At 30.8% G+C, this 19093-nt stretch overlaps 3 protein-coding genes across 3 annotated transcripts; 2 read left to right on the forward strand and 1 right to left on the reverse strand.

Moving 5' to 3' along the window:
* Positions 1-1769: 1769 nt before the first annotated feature.
* LOC108813143 (protein NARROW LEAF 1) lies at positions 1770-4880 on the reverse strand. Its single transcript, XM_018585609.2, has 6 exons — positions 4708-4880; positions 3905-4453; positions 3685-3828; positions 3353-3593; positions 2419-2919; positions 1770-2342 (listed from the first exon to the last, which is right to left on the reverse strand). Exons 2-6 carry the CDS (start codon positions 4400-4402, stop codon positions 1987-1989), a joined length of 1740 nt encoding a protein of 579 aa, XP_018441111.2. The 5' UTR covers positions 4403-4453; positions 4708-4880; the 3' UTR covers positions 1770-1986.
* A 6289-nt stretch (positions 4881-11169) lies between these two features.
* LOC108806095 (histone-lysine N-methyltransferase, H3 lysine-9 specific SUVH5) lies at positions 11170-14228 on the forward strand. Its single transcript, XM_018578123.2, has 2 exons — positions 11170-11390; positions 11888-14228. The coding sequence occupies exon 2, from the start codon at positions 11893-11895 to the stop codon at positions 14044-14046; it is 2154 nt and encodes a 717-aa protein (XP_018433625.2). The 5' UTR covers positions 11170-11390; positions 11888-11892; the 3' UTR covers positions 14047-14228.
* Positions 14229-18061: 3833 nt separating this feature from the next.
* On the forward strand, positions 18062-18634 carry LOC108808754 (uncharacterized). The gene has a single exon (XM_018580858.1). The coding sequence runs from the start codon at positions 18062-18064 to the stop codon at positions 18632-18634; it is 573 nt and encodes a 190-aa protein (XP_018436360.1).
* The last annotated feature ends 459 nt before the right edge of the window (positions 18635-19093 follow it).

Genomic DNA, 19093 nt, shown 5'->3' on the forward strand with positions numbered 1-19093 from the left:
CTGAATTGGAAAAAAATTATCATTGATCACAAAATTTTCAATGTGAGGTTTGTACCATTTTTAGTAATTTATAATCGTTTTAAAAAATTCGAAATACAACATATAAGAAAAAATATAATTTTTTTTATTATATGCTTAATGTGATTGTTTAATTTATTTTAACAAATAAAATTAAACGAAAAGTATAGAGGATAAAAAAATATTATCAAATCTTTATTATTCATAATCATTAATGGTGATATATATGTCAATCATATTAGGAAGTTCCGTAGCTTTTATTTAAGGAAACAATAGAGAATATTCTTTTGTATATTAATAATTGATTTAATAGTTATTTAATAAAAACTATAATATATGTGTAGATGGACCAACTTATTTCTCTAACAATCCTCAGAATAATTCTCATGATGACACGTGGCTACCAAACAATGTTGCAATGTTCCAAGATTAATATATAGGGGATTACCTTTGAATTTCATTTAATATATTAAGACTCAACTACATTTAGTAATATCTCCTTAGTTTTGCACAAAAATTACAACTCAATACCACTGCCATCAAAACACAGTAATTTTACCATTTAGTTTAAAAAAAATCGTGGCCCTTTAATCTCTAACTTACCAATTCTTATTTTTTATTGGGCTTACAAATTATCACATGGTCCAGTCAGATATTAATATATTGGTTTTGCTTAATTTACATTAAACCAATCTATCGATTGGATTTTTTAAACTAAACACGAGAGAACAATTAGTGAAAATTATAATCTAATCTATTAAAACATATATACACAACTATATTAATATTTTTATTGCTTATTCATGCTCTAAACAAAGAATTATATTATTTATGCATATGCAGACAAACAATTTACTTCGAATTGGTTATGATGAACTTTTGGATTTGTTTCGAATGGTTAATATTTTGGTTTGCAACATAAACCATTTATTATTCTTTGTCAATTTCTTATTTTCTCGAATATGTGTGAACTGTACTCCTAAAATATCGTTCTTGCTTAAATTATACTACTAATATCTAATCTAATTAAACTGTTTTCCTTCAAAAAAAACAAAACATTCCAAAACAAATCCTAAATTTACGATAATTTAAAAAAAGTCTACATCTTACCAATTTTTTTTCCTAATTCTACGCAGTCATAATGTAAAACATAATTTCTAATTAATGTACATTAATTGCTTTTAAAGCGATTTTCCTATTGCTATGCACTCAAAATTTGTTTAGAACATGTAAATCAATTTACATTAGATTACTAATTACAAATATTTTTCAAATTCTACGTGATCAGAATCTAAAATATTAATTGGTCAGAAAACGAATCAAGTAACTAACACAATCACGAAAAATCTTTTTTAAAAACTTGACTACCAAGTAGTGTTTTCTCTACATATCAAATATTATTTTTTCCTTATTAGATGATAAATAATAAATATAAATTAAATTACTTTTAAGAGATTTCCTTTCGATTATGCTTTTAAATTATAACTACCAATTTTTAATGTTGGGCTTTCAAAAAATAATTATCATAACTATTTTTTGTACATTTACATTAGTTTTTAATTTTTAAAAATCCTGTAATTAAAAGTTTAAAATATACATTACATATCCAAGTTTTAATAAAACTGAATTAAAAAAACTCATAATAATATTTTCATATTAAAAAACTGGATATTTATATAATATCATACTTTATAATTAGACACTCAACAAACCGAACAAATACACCAATATCAAAAATTAAGAAATATGAAAGTGTAAAATTTATGTTTAACATTTAGTGTAGAACTTATATGTTCATGCAGTTCTGCTACAGTCTTCGAATGTTATTTTCGTCCTTAAAGAATAATGATACTATGAACAATTACGACATAAAACTTTTGGGTGATTTAATCAATTTGCCATCAAACCAAACTTGACCGGGAACTGGTATAGGGGATCCATTTTCGGTTAACTCCCCTTAGCTTTCAGCTAAAAAAACTTTGGTTTCTTTAGTTTAGGCTCACCTAGGTGCAACGAGATGCTAACTTCTTCTTCATCTTCTTCAGAACTGCTCTTTAACGCGACAAGATCATCAACTTTGAGTCTCTCTTGCTCTTTACTAGCAGAAGAAGTAGACTCGTTAAACGACAAAGGAGCAATGAACACATGTTCCTCTACTTCAGGTGTTGGTTTGATAGCCTCTTCTATATGAAACTCAGGCGGTATAAACGGCTCAAAGTTCTCATCTTGTTTGTCTCCTCCTGATGGAACCGGGTCGGGTGGGGATGACTGGCAAACCGTTGAACCAAGCGCTGTAACCGAAGTGTTCCTCTGTTCTCTAGCAGCTGCTTACACAAAAGCCAAAACTGAATAAAGGACATGACAAAAGTAATGAAACATTAAAAACGAGTTTTTTGAAACCTTCGAGCTCATGGTTTGATGTGATGAGATCTAGCTCCAAGAGATCCAAAAGCCGACCAAGATCCACCCCGCTCGTCCAGTTCTCAGGTTCTTGCCCTGCTATTAGCTTCAGCCGTCCTCTGTTCGCTGTTCCCCCCCAAATGATCCCAACAGGTCGTGGCTTCTGACCGTTTGGACTCGTTAAGAGTATAAGACTTCCACTGTCACCTTCGAGGTCAAAAGTTTGCTGATTCTCACCGATGACAAGAAAGTCCGTGAGGAAACAGATCCCTTTCTCGTCGTTGTACTCCAATGCATAAGCCATGACGGTTCCAGTGGTGTATCCAGAGCTTCTTCCAACTTTAACAACTTGTTTCCCGATAAGGGTATCAATAGGTGACTGCAAGTCTATGACGTGAACATTGCCTATCTCACCTATGCCCTTTATCACTGTGGTCACATTGCTCATACTGAGATCTTCTGCGAAAGGAATAAATGCACCATCCGCTCTCACAAATGTTTCTGCATTAGGATGAACAGTCAGTGTGAAACAAGAGTGTCCAGATATGTTGTTGGCTTCTGAACAAAACGTTGCAGAGACTTGTAATGTAAATTTCATAACTTGAGTTAGGTTTCAGGGCTGTTTTGGTTTTCTGGTTCTAAAGATTTAGGAACCGCTCGGTTATTTACAAAATTCGGTTCGGTTATGATTTGATTAGTTCAGTTTTTGGTTAGTTCAGAGATTGATAATTTGGTTTTAAACAGTATTTTAGGATATTTGGTTATTTAGAAACTAAATATATGGGTACTCAGATCTTTATTTAAAAAATAGGCTATTTATTTGGTTCTTGGTTCGGTTCCGGTTTTCTAATATACAAGATCTGTCCGGATATTTATGAAATTCGGTTCGGTTCTTTGGCTCCGGATAAATGTGCCTAAGACTTCAATGGAGTACCTGGATTTGTGTCAGCAAAAATGCCGTACCACTGGTCATCTGTAATAAACGATGTTGCTCTCTCAACTGCACCGAGGTAGACCCCCGGTCCAAGGCTTGGAGGTAAAGGATGAAACATTTTCTGGCTCGGATAGTCCAGATCAACTGCGACATGCCGGTTAGTAAGGAAACCGACCTGATGGTTACCAGTTCTGCTTTTCACTATAGCTCCCAAGGTCCTATACGTTTCTTGGCTTGCAACCTACCCCAACAGGAAACAAAACCGAGACTTTACTCTTAGGGTTTTTGCAGGAGAAGGAACCAAAAAAAAAAAAGAAAAGAAGAAGATGTACCTGAGAACCAGAGCCAATGCAGGGATCACTTCCTCTCAAACCATCCACAAGTTCATTGTAAACCTGCTCCTTTGGGGTTGCAGCAGGAGCACCGTAGTATTGGAACTCCACAACATCTACATCGCACCATACCCCTCCAGGACCCTATCAAGAAACAATTATCGTATATGCTCTGATCAAATTGAACGTAGAATTGAATGGAATACAAAGATAACTAAACCTCAAGAGCTGAAGGAAGACACTGCATTGGATTAAGCCATTGCCTATGAACTTTCCTAGCAACAAACACAAGTATCGCCGGAGTATTCGTCAGCACACCGCGCGTGATCCGGAACCCAACAGCAGTGCCGAGACTAAACCGACGCAGGATTTTACTATGAAACGCTCTGATGGTCATGAGCTCAAGCAAGGTGGTGGCCTGTTGTCCTGACGGCAACCTCCCAACGATTTCAGGCAAAACCCCTTTCTGGAGATTAGCAAAGTAGTTAGCTCGGTCTTCCACAGCATTGTTGAGGCGGCTGAGAGTAGGCCAGGAGAAGTAAGGGGCGTTGCTCTCCGCGTGCTGGATGTTGAATGCGAATGGATTAAGAAGAGAAGATGGGCTTGAAGAGGAGGGAAGACTCATGTGGTTGTTACAGTGATGGTTTCTCTCCAAATCCGAAGCAGAGTCATCTGATTGAGAAGAAGCTGCTTGTGTGAACCAACCTCCCAAAGTCATAGTTTTTTTAGCAATCTTACTGAAGCAAAACACCACAGTAACGTCACAGCTCTGTAACAAAAGGAAGAAACAAACTTCATCATTGCTTACAACACATAACCTAATCAAAAATGGTATCTTTACGCGTATTAATAGTAATAAACCCCAAACCGTGTTCTACGAACCCTAGAAGCAGAGTTAGCTTCAAAGTTTCGAACTTTGCAATCAGAACGGAAATCTAAACAAACCCAGAAGCTAAATCGTGCAAAATAACAAAAAAGCGATGATCCGAATCATTCGATCCAAGCGAAGGCGCGAAAGCTCACCTACAGGACAGTTCGTGGGAGTATCCGCGAGAGCTTCATGAAGAGAAAGGAGCAGAGAGGGAGGTTATCAGGGATGAGAGAGAGGTAGCTGCTGCATTTAGAGGAGAGAGAGAAGAATGGAGGAAGAGGAAGAAGACGAGGGAGGAGGGATAGCAATGGCTGCTGCATAATAATAATTTTTATTTTTGTTACTGTTGATCGATGGTAGTTGTGTATACAGTAACATTACAATTATTTTTCCTCTTTATTTTGTCGACGCATGAATAATTATTAGTTGTGTACCAATCAAATCTTTTCTTTTGGTCAGCACCAATCAAAAATTCTTTTTAAATTGATGTCCTTTTTACTTTATGTTATTTTTGCTATTATGTTATTATTAGTTTATTACTCTCTCTTTTTGAGTTTTTAAAAATAAAATCTAACGTGATTATTTTTAGAACGTTTCAAACAAAAATCAACAAAATATTTTCTGTTTATGAATATTTTTAAAAAATAAACTTATAACTGTATCTGATTTTAAAATAGATAATTTCTCTTAGATAACTCATTTTAGTTTATTATCACAAAATAGTCTTCCAAATAAGAAAATGATCAAAAGAAATTTAATTTTTTTAAAAAAAAATTAAAATTAAAATTTTCAAAAAAACAAATTTATTTGTCAGCATCTGATGTGCGGACCGCATTATCTACAACTCCTTTACGGGCTCCATAGTAAAAAATAATATATTCTGTTAACGACAGTCCTTCGCGTAAATTGCTTTGAATAGGTAAATCAATCATTTGTCCTTGGGGATCCGACATTAATCCTCTCATACCTACTAATTGATGTACTTGAGATGCATTTCCTTTAGCTCCCGAAAAAGACATCATATGGACTGGATTGAAAGGGTCCGTCATCCTAAAATTATTTTATTTTTTAAAAGCTGTTTGAGAGGATTGCCCTTTTAAATATTACTCCTTCTGTTTTATAATAAGTGTCACTCTAAACTCATTTTCTTGTTACACAAAGAGTGTCACTTTACAATTCCAATGTAAATTATACTAACTTTCAGCTGAAAATTAATTGCAAACTGTATTGATTTTATAAATAATTTTATTTATCTAAAATACTATTGGTCAAAGAGGTATAATTAAATACAATTTACATATATTTCAACAACTTTCTTAATCTGTGTGAAAAATGTCACAACGACACTCTTTAAGAAACGGAAGGAGTATAAATTATAATTCTTTCGCTGCAACTTTATTTTATTAGGAACGAATATTACTATTTTCAAAAATAGCATATATATATCTTAAAAGGTTGATTATATATATTTTCATTTATGGTAGTTTTTAATAGAGAAAATAGTCTCAATATCTTTAAATAACTGATTTACTTAATTTTTCTTGTAAATTTTAGGTTTTAGTATCTTTTTAAAATTATAAAATATGTATTTATTTGTTATTACTTGATTTCACTGTAACCTATTTCTTTTTCGTTTGTCAAAACACAGTAACTTATTTCTAAGTCTAATTATTAATTTTTAACAATCTATTTATAATTAATCTCAATATTCTTTAACACACATGGTCACTAAACTATAAACAACTCTGATAAATAGTTAAAATTATTTTAAATAAATCTTAAAAAAGAAGTTAAGCATCTTCATGTATAAATGGCTAAACAAAATGTAATGCTCAAATAAATAGATTTCAAACTAAAATTATAAGGAATATCATTATGTAGTTTTATAGGAAAATGTACTTATTGGAATATTACTGTTTTAGTATATGTGATAATCAATTAAAATTTAAAATAGATGAGTAACTTTTAATTAATTCATATTTTCGATAATGGTTATATTAACAATAGAATCCTAAAGGAATTATATATTATTTGTATTTATAGTCATATGTTTTTAGATTATGCATATAAAGATAGAAGTAATAGATTTTTATAGATAAATAAATTAATGTTGGAGAGTCAAGATTAGTTTTAAATACAACAAAAAATAATTAGAGAATTCTTCTATCTATAAATATATTTTTCTATATTATTATAATATTCCTCATACACCAAATCAAGTTTATATATAAGAGAAAAAAAAATATTTGACCTTAAGCTATTCATTTTATGTAAATGTATCAGTGTTATAATTACTAAACAAAATATTTAAAATAATTTTCTAAATAAAACATAAATTAAAACCTTTTGTGAAATTTTGAATATTTGTATAATATAGATTTAAATATAAATAAATTTATTAAACTTATACATTAATATATATATAAGTATTTTATAATTAACTTGAAGAGTTGTACAAAATTTTAGGTGTACCAATGTAATATTTTACATACACCAAATCAAGTTTATAAATAAAAGAAAATATACTTACTTTTGCTTTAAACTTTACATCTTCCTCGTTAATAAACTACTCACCAAGATTTACTTAAATACAATAACTGAAATTAATTCTATAGTTTTTATTAAAATTCTGGTAGATAATTATTCTAAATGTTTTAAAATATTGGAAATTATGTAGATTATATTGATAAAATATTTTAAATCCTTAATAATTTATAAAAAAATATTATTATAAAACCTATATGATATGGTTTGTGTATTTTATGTAAATATATCAGTGTTATAGTCATCAGACAAAAATATAAAAAAATATTTCGATCAAAAATTAATTAAAATCCTTTTGAAAACTTGAAGATTTGTAATATATGCGTATATATCAATGAAAATTAAAAATATATTTTTTGGAAACTTGATGATTTATTTAATAATACTATATTTGAAGTTTATAGATATTGAAAAACCTAATTTTATTAACATCTCTTTTATTATAACAATTGAAAGCAATTTTATAATTGTCAATACATACTTATTATTTAACGACTACTTTCATTGATTAATTTGTTCGAATGTAACTATGTGAAAATCTACAGAAATTGACCTTAGAACATAGTTATAAAACCAATAGGAAGCATCGTCAAAAAAAAAAAAAAACCAATAGGAAGCATTATGAGGAACATTTTGTTTCGCCAATTTGTCTGCAAATTTATTCGCTTCATGCCGAACCTAGGTGAAGGTCACACCAGCAAACTTGTCTCTCCACCACCAAGCATCTCGAATCCAGTTGTATCAAAATAAAATCCTTTTCTATTCTGAAAGCACTTTTTATGGTCCGACGGTAGATGTTTTGAAAGCTTATTATTAGCATATGAGGTGCCCACCAAAAATGAAGCACTTTTTATGGCAGATTGTATCAGGGTGTATTGCGGTCAAAAAGAATCTTAAAACACGAGGTTTGCAAGGAGATATTGGGTGTGATAGATGCGGGCATGCTGAGGAATCTCTAAACCATATCTTTTTTGAGTGTCCCCCAGCTCGGCAGGTATGGGCACTATCAAAGATACCAACAAATCCAGATGTCTTTCCTTCGGAAGCATTGTTTACTAATATGGATCATTTATTCTGGAGAGTTTTACCAAAGATGAATGATCATCACTTTGCATGGATACTATGGTATATTTGGAAGGCACGGAACAACAAGGTGTTTAGTAATCTGGTTGTGGATGCACTAGATACATTAAAATTGGCTGAAACGGAATCTACCATGTGGACTGCGGCACAAGAATTAGATGTAAGGAGAACCTACCGCCACAAGTAAATCAACCTATCACAATTCCAGAGAGATGGTGTTTTATAGATGGTTCATGGAAGGATAAGGATTCTTTTTCGGGACAAGGTTGGTATAGCACTTTGGAAGGCTTTGAGGGACTAATGGGGGCACGAAATGTTCGAGCCAGTTTATCACCCCTTCACTCGGAGGTAGATGCCTTGATTTGGACAATTGAGTGTATGAAAAATTTGCGACAGTTTCAGGTTACGTTTGCAACGGATTGTTCTCAGTTGGTGAAGATGGTTTCGGAATCAGAGGAGTGGCCATCGTTTGCAAGTTATCTGGAGGATATTAAGAGTGTACAAAGTAGTTTCCAAAGCTCACAGCTCATTCATATACCACGGACTGAGAATTCAAGAGCGGATCGTTTAGCACGCAGTGCCAGACAACAATCGTCTTTCGTCGTTCACATGGATACGGAGCTACTAGTTTGGTATGCAAAGTCTATATGAGTCTGTGTGTTTGATGATAAAAAAAACAAATCCTTTTCTGTTCAAAAGATCTATAGCTTGTTTACAACCTCCTTCAAAGATTACTCATGTATATTCCTTTGCCAACATTGTTACATTGCCGCCGGAGCTCACTTTCCAATGGTGACCTTACACATGTTCTACTTCCTTGTCCCGCACCTTTGTAGATCCCATTTTCATCTCTAATAATCCACCTAGCTTTACTTAGAGTCTATGAATTCACAAAAGGAAGCATCTATATTGCATTTGAGCCATCAGCTTCGATCTTGTAGTGGAAACTGCTGCACTGAAGTTTTAGATCTTCCGAAAGGAACTTCACTTATTGAAAGAGTATCCCATTCATGAGCATCTCGCCGGGCTTGCTGTGAAACTTGCCTTTCATCAATCTGTTTTTCTGAAATATCAGTAAATTTCTATTCTTCCAAATTTTCCAAATTTTCCATAGTAATTAGAAATGAAGATTTGTGAGATGTCTTAGATGTATAGATATACAGCATTGCAAACATACTTCCATCTTTTCTTCTAAAGTTATTCGCGGATCAGTAAGTATTGTATTAGAGATTCCAAATGCTTCTCTGTTCCATCTCCATTATAGCAATGTCTATATTCAGCATTTGGCATGATGTGTCGCCGTGTTATGTATGCTCCAGAGACTATGCTCCTTGATATAACTTTTTGCACAAAGTGATGAATCTTTGAAGACAATTTCGCATCCCAAATTTTCTTCTTCAAACTAAATAGTTAAATTCATAAATTATGATTTTAAGAAAATAAAATATTTTTAATTTGTTTATAATGCGGTTTTAGTATATTTTTAATATAAAAATATTGGCGTTGTATCTAATAAAGAACTAGGTGTCTTCCTGCACCATGTGCAGTAAAAAAAATTTAAAATATATTTTAACAGATAAATATAATTTTTTTTTTTTTTGTTAATATTGTAAATTTTCCTTTTTAATCAATATTTTAGTATAAATTTGATTTAACTAAACATAAAAATAAAAATAAAAAACAATTTTGTTTATTTTAAATTATATTTATGAATATGCATGTATATATTTAAAACTCTTAGCTTAGATATATTTTTCTATATTTTTATTTTAATTAAAAATATTAAATAAATATGTAAAAATTGCATAATTTTCAAAAATTAGAATGAAACAATACTTATAAAATTTGTAGATATATATGAGAAATTAATGATTTACGATTTAATTTTATAATTTTGTAAAAAAAATTGTATACATTTTTTTGAAAATTTTATAATTTTAAAATAAATAATTAAATGATATTTTGAAACTTAGATGCCATAGTTAAATATATTTATTTTAATGATGATTTATGTGTTATTACCATATTCTAAAAAAATTCCAAAATATAAATCAACAATAAATATAATATATGAGTTGTTACCATATTCTACAAAGTTTACCAAAAATATAAATCAATATTAAATGTAATATATGAGTTATTGTCATATGTTAAAAAGATTTCCAAATATATATATCAGCATTAAATGTAATTTTCCATGTCATATTTAGTCATATGACATGTCATCAATCTTAATAGTCATGTCACAATTTTTTGTAAAAACGATTTTAAAAAGCACATGTGACAAATCACTTCGTAAATAATGTGTAGGGGATAAAAATTGTATAGTTATCAAAAATTAAAACTAAACAATATTTATATAATTTGTAGGTATCTAAAAGAAACTAACGATGTTACGATTAAAAATTATATTTTTTTTAAATGCAGAAAATTTAGAAACTTTTAGATAATAAAAATTGTATAGTTATAAAAGTAAAATTATATAATATTTCGAAATTTAAAATTTCATATTTGAATAAATTTATTTTAGTGGTGATTTACACGAGTTATTAACATATTCTACAAAGTTTAACAAAAATATAAATTAATATTAAAGGTAATATATGAGTTATTGCCATATTTTAAAAAGATTTCTAAAAAAATATATCAGCATTAAATGTAATTGTCCATGTCATATTTAACCATATGACATGTCATCAATCTAATAGCCATGTCACAATTATTTTTGTAAAAACGATTGTAAAGAAGACATGTGGAAAATCACTTCGCAAATATAGTCTAGGGGATATATTTTTATAAAGAAAAAAAATCTTAAAGAAAAAATAATTTGGAAAGTGAATATTTTTAAGATATATACACTAAACAAAATTAGCATTTTTTGAGATTTTAGATTTAGAGAATATTCTCAAAGATTACCTTTCTACCAATTAAAATCCACTACCAAAAAAAGAACCCTACATCTTCCCTTTTGATAAATAAAAAAGAACCCTTACATCTTCCAAAAACCAAAACATTCTTTCAAAACAGTTGTGTGTTGTGTGAACTTTTTGTATGAACAGTGGAACGAAGTTTTGAGACAACAATGCATATTGTTTTGTTTACAGTTTGAGTACTAAAGTCGACTCACTTCTCTCCCGCTCTCCATCACTCAGATTCTCCGCCCCCATCTTTTGATTTTTCCTTCCGTTTCGTTTTTTTTTGAACCTGGGTAAGATCTGATTTTCCTTTTGCTTTTGGTTGTTGCATGGTGGATCGAGTTTTGTTACTCTCTCTCTCGATCTCTCTTGTATCGTGTTTCCTTAAAATCGGACCAATGTAGTTACAATTCAGAGATCTGCGCTCAGTTTCTGTAAAATTTTCCATATATATGAATTCTGGAAAAAAAGTTGGATCTGTTGTTCATTGTGATTCGACCTTTACTTTTAAAGTTTGTAATAAAGCTTGAAGACACGCATCTGTCTATCCCTGTCCTTTTAGTGTTTATGTTGGGTAAATATAACCATAAGTAGTAATAACCCAAAGTACTAGGGGAGACTGGTGTTATTTACTTCAAATTCTTTGTGACATGAGTAGGAATAGTAGACAAACAAGTCATCAAACATTCATCTGTCTCTTCTTTCAGTGTTTGGTTTGTTTAATAGCACCATCTAGGCTTGTGTTGTTTTAGTTTCATATGTTATCTTTCTTTGTTATTTACATGAGTAGGAGGAATGGAGAACAAGTCATCATCATCATCATCAAAACTTAGTTCTAAGAAGAAAGAAGCAACACCAGAACTACTGGATAATGGTAGTTTCATTGATCCTATGGGGCGCCGCAAGTCCAAGCGTTTTAAGCTTGCAGCGGTGAGAGACTTCCCACCTGGTTGTGGACCAAGTCCCCCCACCAGGCTTATTAGATCAAGCACAGCTGAGGAGGCTATGGAAGAAGATGAGGAGGTGACCATGTCCGGTGGTGGTGGCTGGCGAAGCCTTGGGATAAAGCAGCTCGGTGGAAGAAAGATTATTGCCGTAAGAGACTTCCCTCCACATACAGGGACCAAGTTTTCCGATTATGGAAAGACCTTCAATGATGCTGCTGTCTCCAAGGGAGCGATACCATTGGTTTCTGGAGACCATTCTGGTCAATCTCTTGCTAAAAGCACGTTGGTAGCTGAGATATCAAAAAAGTTTACAAGTCCAAAACCAAACGAGACAGCAAGCAAAATGAATAAAAAGGAAGGTGTTGTGATGCCTAAACCCTTGAGGCTTCTCCAGAAGATTAATAACGGTGAAGGAACTAGTAAGAAAGATAAAGAGAGTTCAGCTCGAAAGCCTCTTGTGCTTCCTCCTTTGCGTCCTAGTATCTCAACCAGTGGAGATAGTGCTAGAGACAGAGTAATGGAAACTCTACGTCTTTTCAGCGAAGCTTGTAGAAAACTAATACGTGAGGAAGAGGCAAACCCCAGGAAAAAAGGCGGTAAAAACTTCAACGTCTCCGTGGAGGCTTCCAAGATCGTCAAGAGCAAAGGCAAGTACCTCAACGTTGGCACTCAGATCATAGGAACCGTCCCTGGCGTCGAAGTAGGCGACGAGTTCCAGTACAGAATCGAGCTCAACTTTCTCGGCGTACACAGAGCGATACAAGCTGGTATCGACTACACCAGAGACGCTGACAATGAGCTGCTCGCCACGAGCATTGTAGCCTCTGGCGGCTACGATGATGACCTTGGTAACTCTGATGTGTTGATCTACACTGGCCAAGGTGGGAACCTATCTAAAAAATTTCAACAGGGGAATTTAGATACTGAGCCTAAAGATCAACAGCTCTTGAGAGGAAACCTAGCGTTGGCGAACAGTAGAGACAAACAGAACCCTGTGAGAGTCATAAGAGGCAACAAGAAGACGCCACCTTCTGATACCAAGAACTATGTGTACGATGGGTTGTACCTGGTGGAAGAGTTTTGGAAAGAGGTGGGGTCTTTTGGTAAGCTCGTCTTCAAGTACAGACTGAAGCGTATCCCTGGACAGCCTGAGCTTACTTGGAAAGTGGTGAAGAAAGCGAGAGCGTCCAAGGTCAGGGACGGTCTCTGCTGCGATGATATCTCAGGAGGGAAAGAGAGGTTACCCATATGCGCTGTGAACGAGTTAGACGACGAGAAACCGCCTGAGTTTGTGTACACTGTCAAAATGATATATCCGGATTGGTGCCAGCCTATCCCTCCAAAGGGCTGCGGCTGCACGAAACGCTGCAAAGATTCAAGAAACTGCGGTTGTGTTGCGAAAAACGGTGGGGAGTTGCCTTATAATTACGACGGAGCCATTGTTTTTAGTAAGCCTATGGTCTACGAGTGTGGCCCGCTCTGCAGATGCCCGCCTGATTGCTACCTCCGCGTCACGCAGAGCGGGATCAAGATCCAGCTTGAGATCTTCAAAACCGAGAAGAGAGGGTGGGGAGTGAGGTCGCTGGAGTCTATTCCTTCCGGAAGCTTTATCTGTGAGTACACTGGAGAGCTTCTGCAGGAGAACGAAGCTGACAGGCTTGCTGGTAAAGACGAGTATTTATTTGACATTGGCACGCAGAATAGTGAGAGTAGCTTCTATGAGAATAGCTTCTTTACCATAGACGCTGCGAGGAAAGGGAACGTGGGGAGGTTTGTAAACCATAGCTGCTCGCCGAATCTTTACGCGCAAGACGTTTTGTACCACCATGAGGATATGAGGATCCCTCACGTGATGCTGTTTGCCAAGGACAATATACCTCCGCTCAAGGAACTGACGTACTATTACAACTATAAGATTGGTCAGGTGTTTGACGCTGACGGTAATGTCAAGGAGAAAGATTGCCACTGTGGTTCGGCCAAGTGCAGTGGTAGGCTCTACTGATAAAAGCTGATGTTGCTGGCCGCTTATATTCATGTTCTCTTCTTCTGTTTATTCTTTTATCTAATGTTTAGTGAATATAGCATGGTAGCCTTTGGTATTAGTCTTTCTCATAGTAGTGAACTGCTGTTTGTGTTATTTTTTGAAACTCAACATGGGCTAAATCTTCCCAAGACTTTTTCGTCCATAGACTGCATTGTTTTCTTTTTTTCATTGGCCTGAAACCATGAGATTTAAATCTCATTTGGTCGTTGGTACGTAGTACTAGTAGGGACAAGGTCTCCCTTACTTTAGAAGTTGAAATCCCTTACATTTTAGAAGTTGAAAAAGACATTAACTATATATATAAAATAAATGAGTCAAGTTATTTAATATCTAGTGATTTTAGGTTATTAAGTTTAGGTTAAAAGTTCATGTAACATTCTGAAATTGACACTAAAAAAGAGCTATATCTCGAACGAGTGTATTAGAGATAAAGTCTTCTTTCCATATAAATGATATTTATATTATTATTCGAGAAATAAATTTGATGATTTGTCATGTAATCTATAATTTTAGGCCGAGTCATTATTTTTAATAAACAATTTTAATTAAACTGATTAGAATTTTAATGTCTCTAATGAATAACTATATAACTAGGTGTTTTGCCCACACTTACGGGCTTAATAGTTTAAAAAAATTATCAATAGATATATTATCAATTCAAAAACTATTATAATAATACATAAATTATATTTATTTTAAACATATTATGGTGTAAAATATTTTTAGATAGTATAATATTTAATTTATTAGATAATGATGAATGACAAACTAATGAAATTATTTTTTAGTTTATGGGTAATTATATATTAAAAATTATAACCTAGTTTTTTATTAAGAATAATAAAGATTTCAGCACTCTAAATTTAAACGTGAGAGCGAACAAATTCTTTTTCAAATAATAGTATAAATATTTTTGAATATTTTGCCAGCATAAGTGATTTTGATTGTCCTAAAACTTATCGTAAAAGATAAATGATATATATATATATTAAAATAGAATCGGTTTAATATTACTAAACTAAATATAATATAAACACATATGTAATACTTTAGTATTGTTAAATTATAGTGTATAAGTTTGACTATAATATTGTCTTTAGAATATTCTAAATATTTTTATCAGTTAAATCATCAAAATCATTTACTATTATTAATAATTAAGCATAAAATATGACTAACCCTATAATTATTCAAAGTACGATAAATAAGCAAATTTACTTCTCAAAAATAATAAAAACATACTCTCTCCTTTTCTTTTTATTTCATATTTTAGGACTAACACAAAAATTAAGAAAAAAAATACTTTTGTTAAAATCATTTGATTACCACAAAAAGTAATTAACTAAAAAACAAATCATTACTATTTTAATCAAATAAGACAAAAGAATACACATTATTTTTTAATAGTTTAATCAATACTTTAATAGTTTTACCTCAAAAGTTTGAAAACATCATATAAATTAAAACAAAAATATATTATAAAACATCATATAAAAAGAAACAGAGGGAGTATTGTTTTATATCTTAAAATTTTTAACATCTTTAATAGAAACAGTTATTTTAAGATAACAACACAATACATAAGAATTATCTTATTTTAAAAATAATTATATTAATATAAATTCGTTTTAACTATATACCAAATTCACAAATAATAGTATAGATATAGACAAATTATTTTATATCTTATTTTTAACTTTTATAACAGAAATAATTATTTAATGATAACAATACAATATATAAGAAATATCTTTGTTTTGATAATCTTTAAAAAGAATTAATATTATTAAAATTAAATTCGTTTGAACTATATAATAAATTCACAAATAATAGTATTAATAAAAATTTGTTTTAACTATATAATAAATTCACAAATAATAATATAGATATATATATAAACTATTTTATATCTTATTTTACACTTTTATAACATAAATAATTATTTTATGATAACAACACAATATATAAGAATTATCTTTTTTTAAACAACACAATATATAAGAATTATCTTGTTTTTTTAAATAATAATCTGATTAATATAAATTATTTTTTAATCAAATTAATTAATTTTCGTTTTTTCACCTTAATTATAGATTTGATTCATTAAGGGTAATATCGATATTAACCACTCTAACTTTTAACGTGGAAGCTCTATTGCAAAAAATTACTTCGCAAATAATAGTATAGATTCATTACCTAACTGATTACAAATTAATTTTATAAAAGTTATCAAAGTAAGTGGAAAACATGTATGAAAAAAAGAAAAGAAATTACATGTATTTTTTTTTTGTTCAAAGATAATTACATGTATTTATTTTGTGTTTTTCTACATCTTTCTTTCTTATTTCTTATTTTTTTTAATTAGTAGTATTATATTTATCTATTTCTGAATTTACTTAATTGTCATGTTCTCTATGATTTTAGGTTGATTCATTAGTTTTAATAAATAATTTTTAATTAGATTGATTAAAGTTTTGACACCTTTAATAAATAACTATATAATTCATTGTTTAACTGATTACAAATAGATATTATAAATATTATCTCAAAAATTAATGGAAAACATGTTTGAATAAAAAATTATAATTCCATCTATTTATTTTGTGTTTATCTACATCTTCATTCTTATTTATTAATTTTTATAATTATTAATATATATACACATATAATAATTAGATTTATCATTGTATTAAAACATTGTATATATTTTTATAAAAGAGGTATATAAATAATAACAATAAATTTGATTTATATTTGTTAGTTAACATGATTTTTTGGTGTGTTTTCATTTTTTTCTTACTATTTAGTTGGAAGAAAAATATTTATTTGTTATGAAAAAATTATTGTATTTTCTTAAATAGTTTTTTATTGGGAATGGAATGATCTTTTTATAATATCTTCAAAAAAATCTGCCTCCTTAAGAGATTATTTTAAAAAATATTATTATTTACAACAAGTACCTAATATTATAAAATTTTAAAATTGGCTCTATTTATTTTAAAAAAATTCAAGAGTTTCACATAATTATAAAAAAATTAAACTAAAATTTATTTAAAAGCCTATTATGTAAAGAAAAATGTGATTCTATTTTTTATAGAAACTTTATTTTCCAAAATGATTTGTTTTAGTTATGAATATTAAATTTGAAAGTTAAAGACCATTTGAAAATAAAAAAAATGATTTTATAATAACAAAATGTGCTTTTGATTTATTTTGAGATTTTGTAGATTTTGGCAATTCTGAGAAATTGGTTTAATAACATCACTTTATATTAACAATTATATGTTTGTTTATTTAATTACAGAATTAACATATTTAAAAATAACAAATATTAATTTTGTTTTCCGAAAAAAATTATATGAATAATGGTTAAAAGTTGAAAGATTCATAAAGTATATGATTTAATGTTTTATTTAATTTTGGATCTTTAAATTAATAGTACATTTATTAATAAGTATCTATAAAAAAGTTTTTTTTTTTTATCTATAAAAAAGTTATGTCGTATGTGCGGGCAAAACACCTAATTAACTAGTATTTGAGATAAACTAACTAATACAAATATTATCAGTAATTAATTGTAGGTTGGATGATTTAACAACTCGTTGTATAAATTATATGGAAAGTAAATAGTATGAGATTTGTGTTTTTATAAGACCATCTCCAACAGTTGACTCTATTTTTTATTCTAAAATAGAATAACTTTATAATATAGTTGGAGTTTACTCAAATGATATTCTATTTTAGATTAAAAATAGAATGATGAACAAAAAAAATAAGTTATTCTGTATTTGGAACAAACTTATTTTTTATTCTATTATAGAATGAGAAATAAAACAACATTAGAGCATTTTTACTCTAAATTCTATTTTAAATCGTAACGTTCCCATGGATGCTCTGGTATATCTGGAAGGGCATAAACAATAAACTTTTTAATGGAACGGAGACTTCTCCATTAGATACGCTGCAACTAGCGATGGCAGAAGCATATAACTGGATGACGGCTCAACTCATCCCGGCTGCGGAGAAAGAAGTCTTGGAGGAAGAGAACGGCCCAGCAGGAAGAGAAGAACCGCAGGTGTTTACCCACCGACTACGGTGCCAAGTGGATGCATCGTGGACTCATGCGGAAAAGAAGGCGGGACTGGGCTTCGTGCTCCTTCGCGACGATCACAAGGTTTTGATCGGAACAAGGAATGATGACAACGCCTCCTCACCACTTCATGCGGAAGCTAAAGGACTGATATGGACCATGGAGATGATGAAAGACAAGGGATATCACACGATGCACTTTGAAACTGATTGCCTGCAACTTCTTAAACTGATACAAAGAGAAGAAGAATGGCCTTCCATGGAGGCGGAATTAGAAGAAATCTGGATTCTCTCTAAAGTGTTCGATGGTTTTTCTATATCGTTTCTACCGCGTGGTATGAACCACCGTGCGGACTTGCTTGCGAAAGCAGCCCGTACTCGGTCTGATACTGTTGTTTCTGTTTACGATGAGACTCCTGTTTGGCTCGCTAATATAGCTAGCCCCTTGGAGAGTTAGACTAATAAAATTTGCTTTTGGTGCCAGACAAAAAAAAAAAAAAAAAAGCTAGAAACAGTCGAAACCTACTTTTGAGATAATAAATCTAAGTCTGCTTTGAGATAACAAACCACTTTTAATCATATTGAGTAGCAAGTTCACATAATTCATTTGAAAAATAGTCGAATATATGTTCTTTTCCGTTATCTATTTTTTTGTCAAAAGCTATCTTTTTTTTGTCATGTGTTTGTATAACGATGACAAATTCTGTTTTGTCATATGTAATTTTTTTTTCTTTTAAACTTCGTCGATGTTATTACGGTCTATATCTAGTCGTAGGACATTTTTTAAAAAAATGTTATATGCAATCAAAATATTAATCTAAATTTGATTCGTATTATACGAATTTTCATTGAATTATAACTCTTTCAACATGCTAGCATATTTTGGCTTAACATACTTGTACTTAGCATTTTGCAT

Source organism: Raphanus sativus, chromosome 6 (assembly GCF_000801105.2).
Source record: "Raphanus sativus cultivar WK10039 chromosome 6, ASM80110v3, whole genome shotgun sequence".
NCBI lineage: Eukaryota > Viridiplantae > Streptophyta > Magnoliopsida > Brassicales > Brassicaceae > Raphanus > Raphanus sativus.

Bases quoted from the DNA above. Each gene is read 5' to 3' on its own strand.
- LOC108808754 (XM_018580858.1), top strand. From the start codon at position 18,062: ATGGCAGAAGCATATAACTGGATGACGGCTCAACTCATCCCGGCTGCG.
- LOC108813143 (XM_018585609.2), bottom strand. From the start codon at position 4,402: ATGACTTTGGGAGGTTGGTTCACACAAGCAGCTTCTTCTCAATCAGAT. The intron at 3,594-3,684 runs GTACATCTTCTT...CTGTTGGGGTAG, and splicing joins GCATTGGCTCTGGTTCTCAG to GTTGCAAGCCAAGAAACGTA. The intron at 2,343-2,418 runs GTTTCAAAAAAC...TTGTGTAAGCAG, and splicing joins ATCAAACCATGAGCTCGAAG to CTGCTAGAGAACAGAGGAAC.
- LOC108806095 (XM_018578123.2), top strand. From the start codon at position 11,893: ATGGAGAACAAGTCATCATCATCATCATCAAAACTTAGTTCTAAGAAG.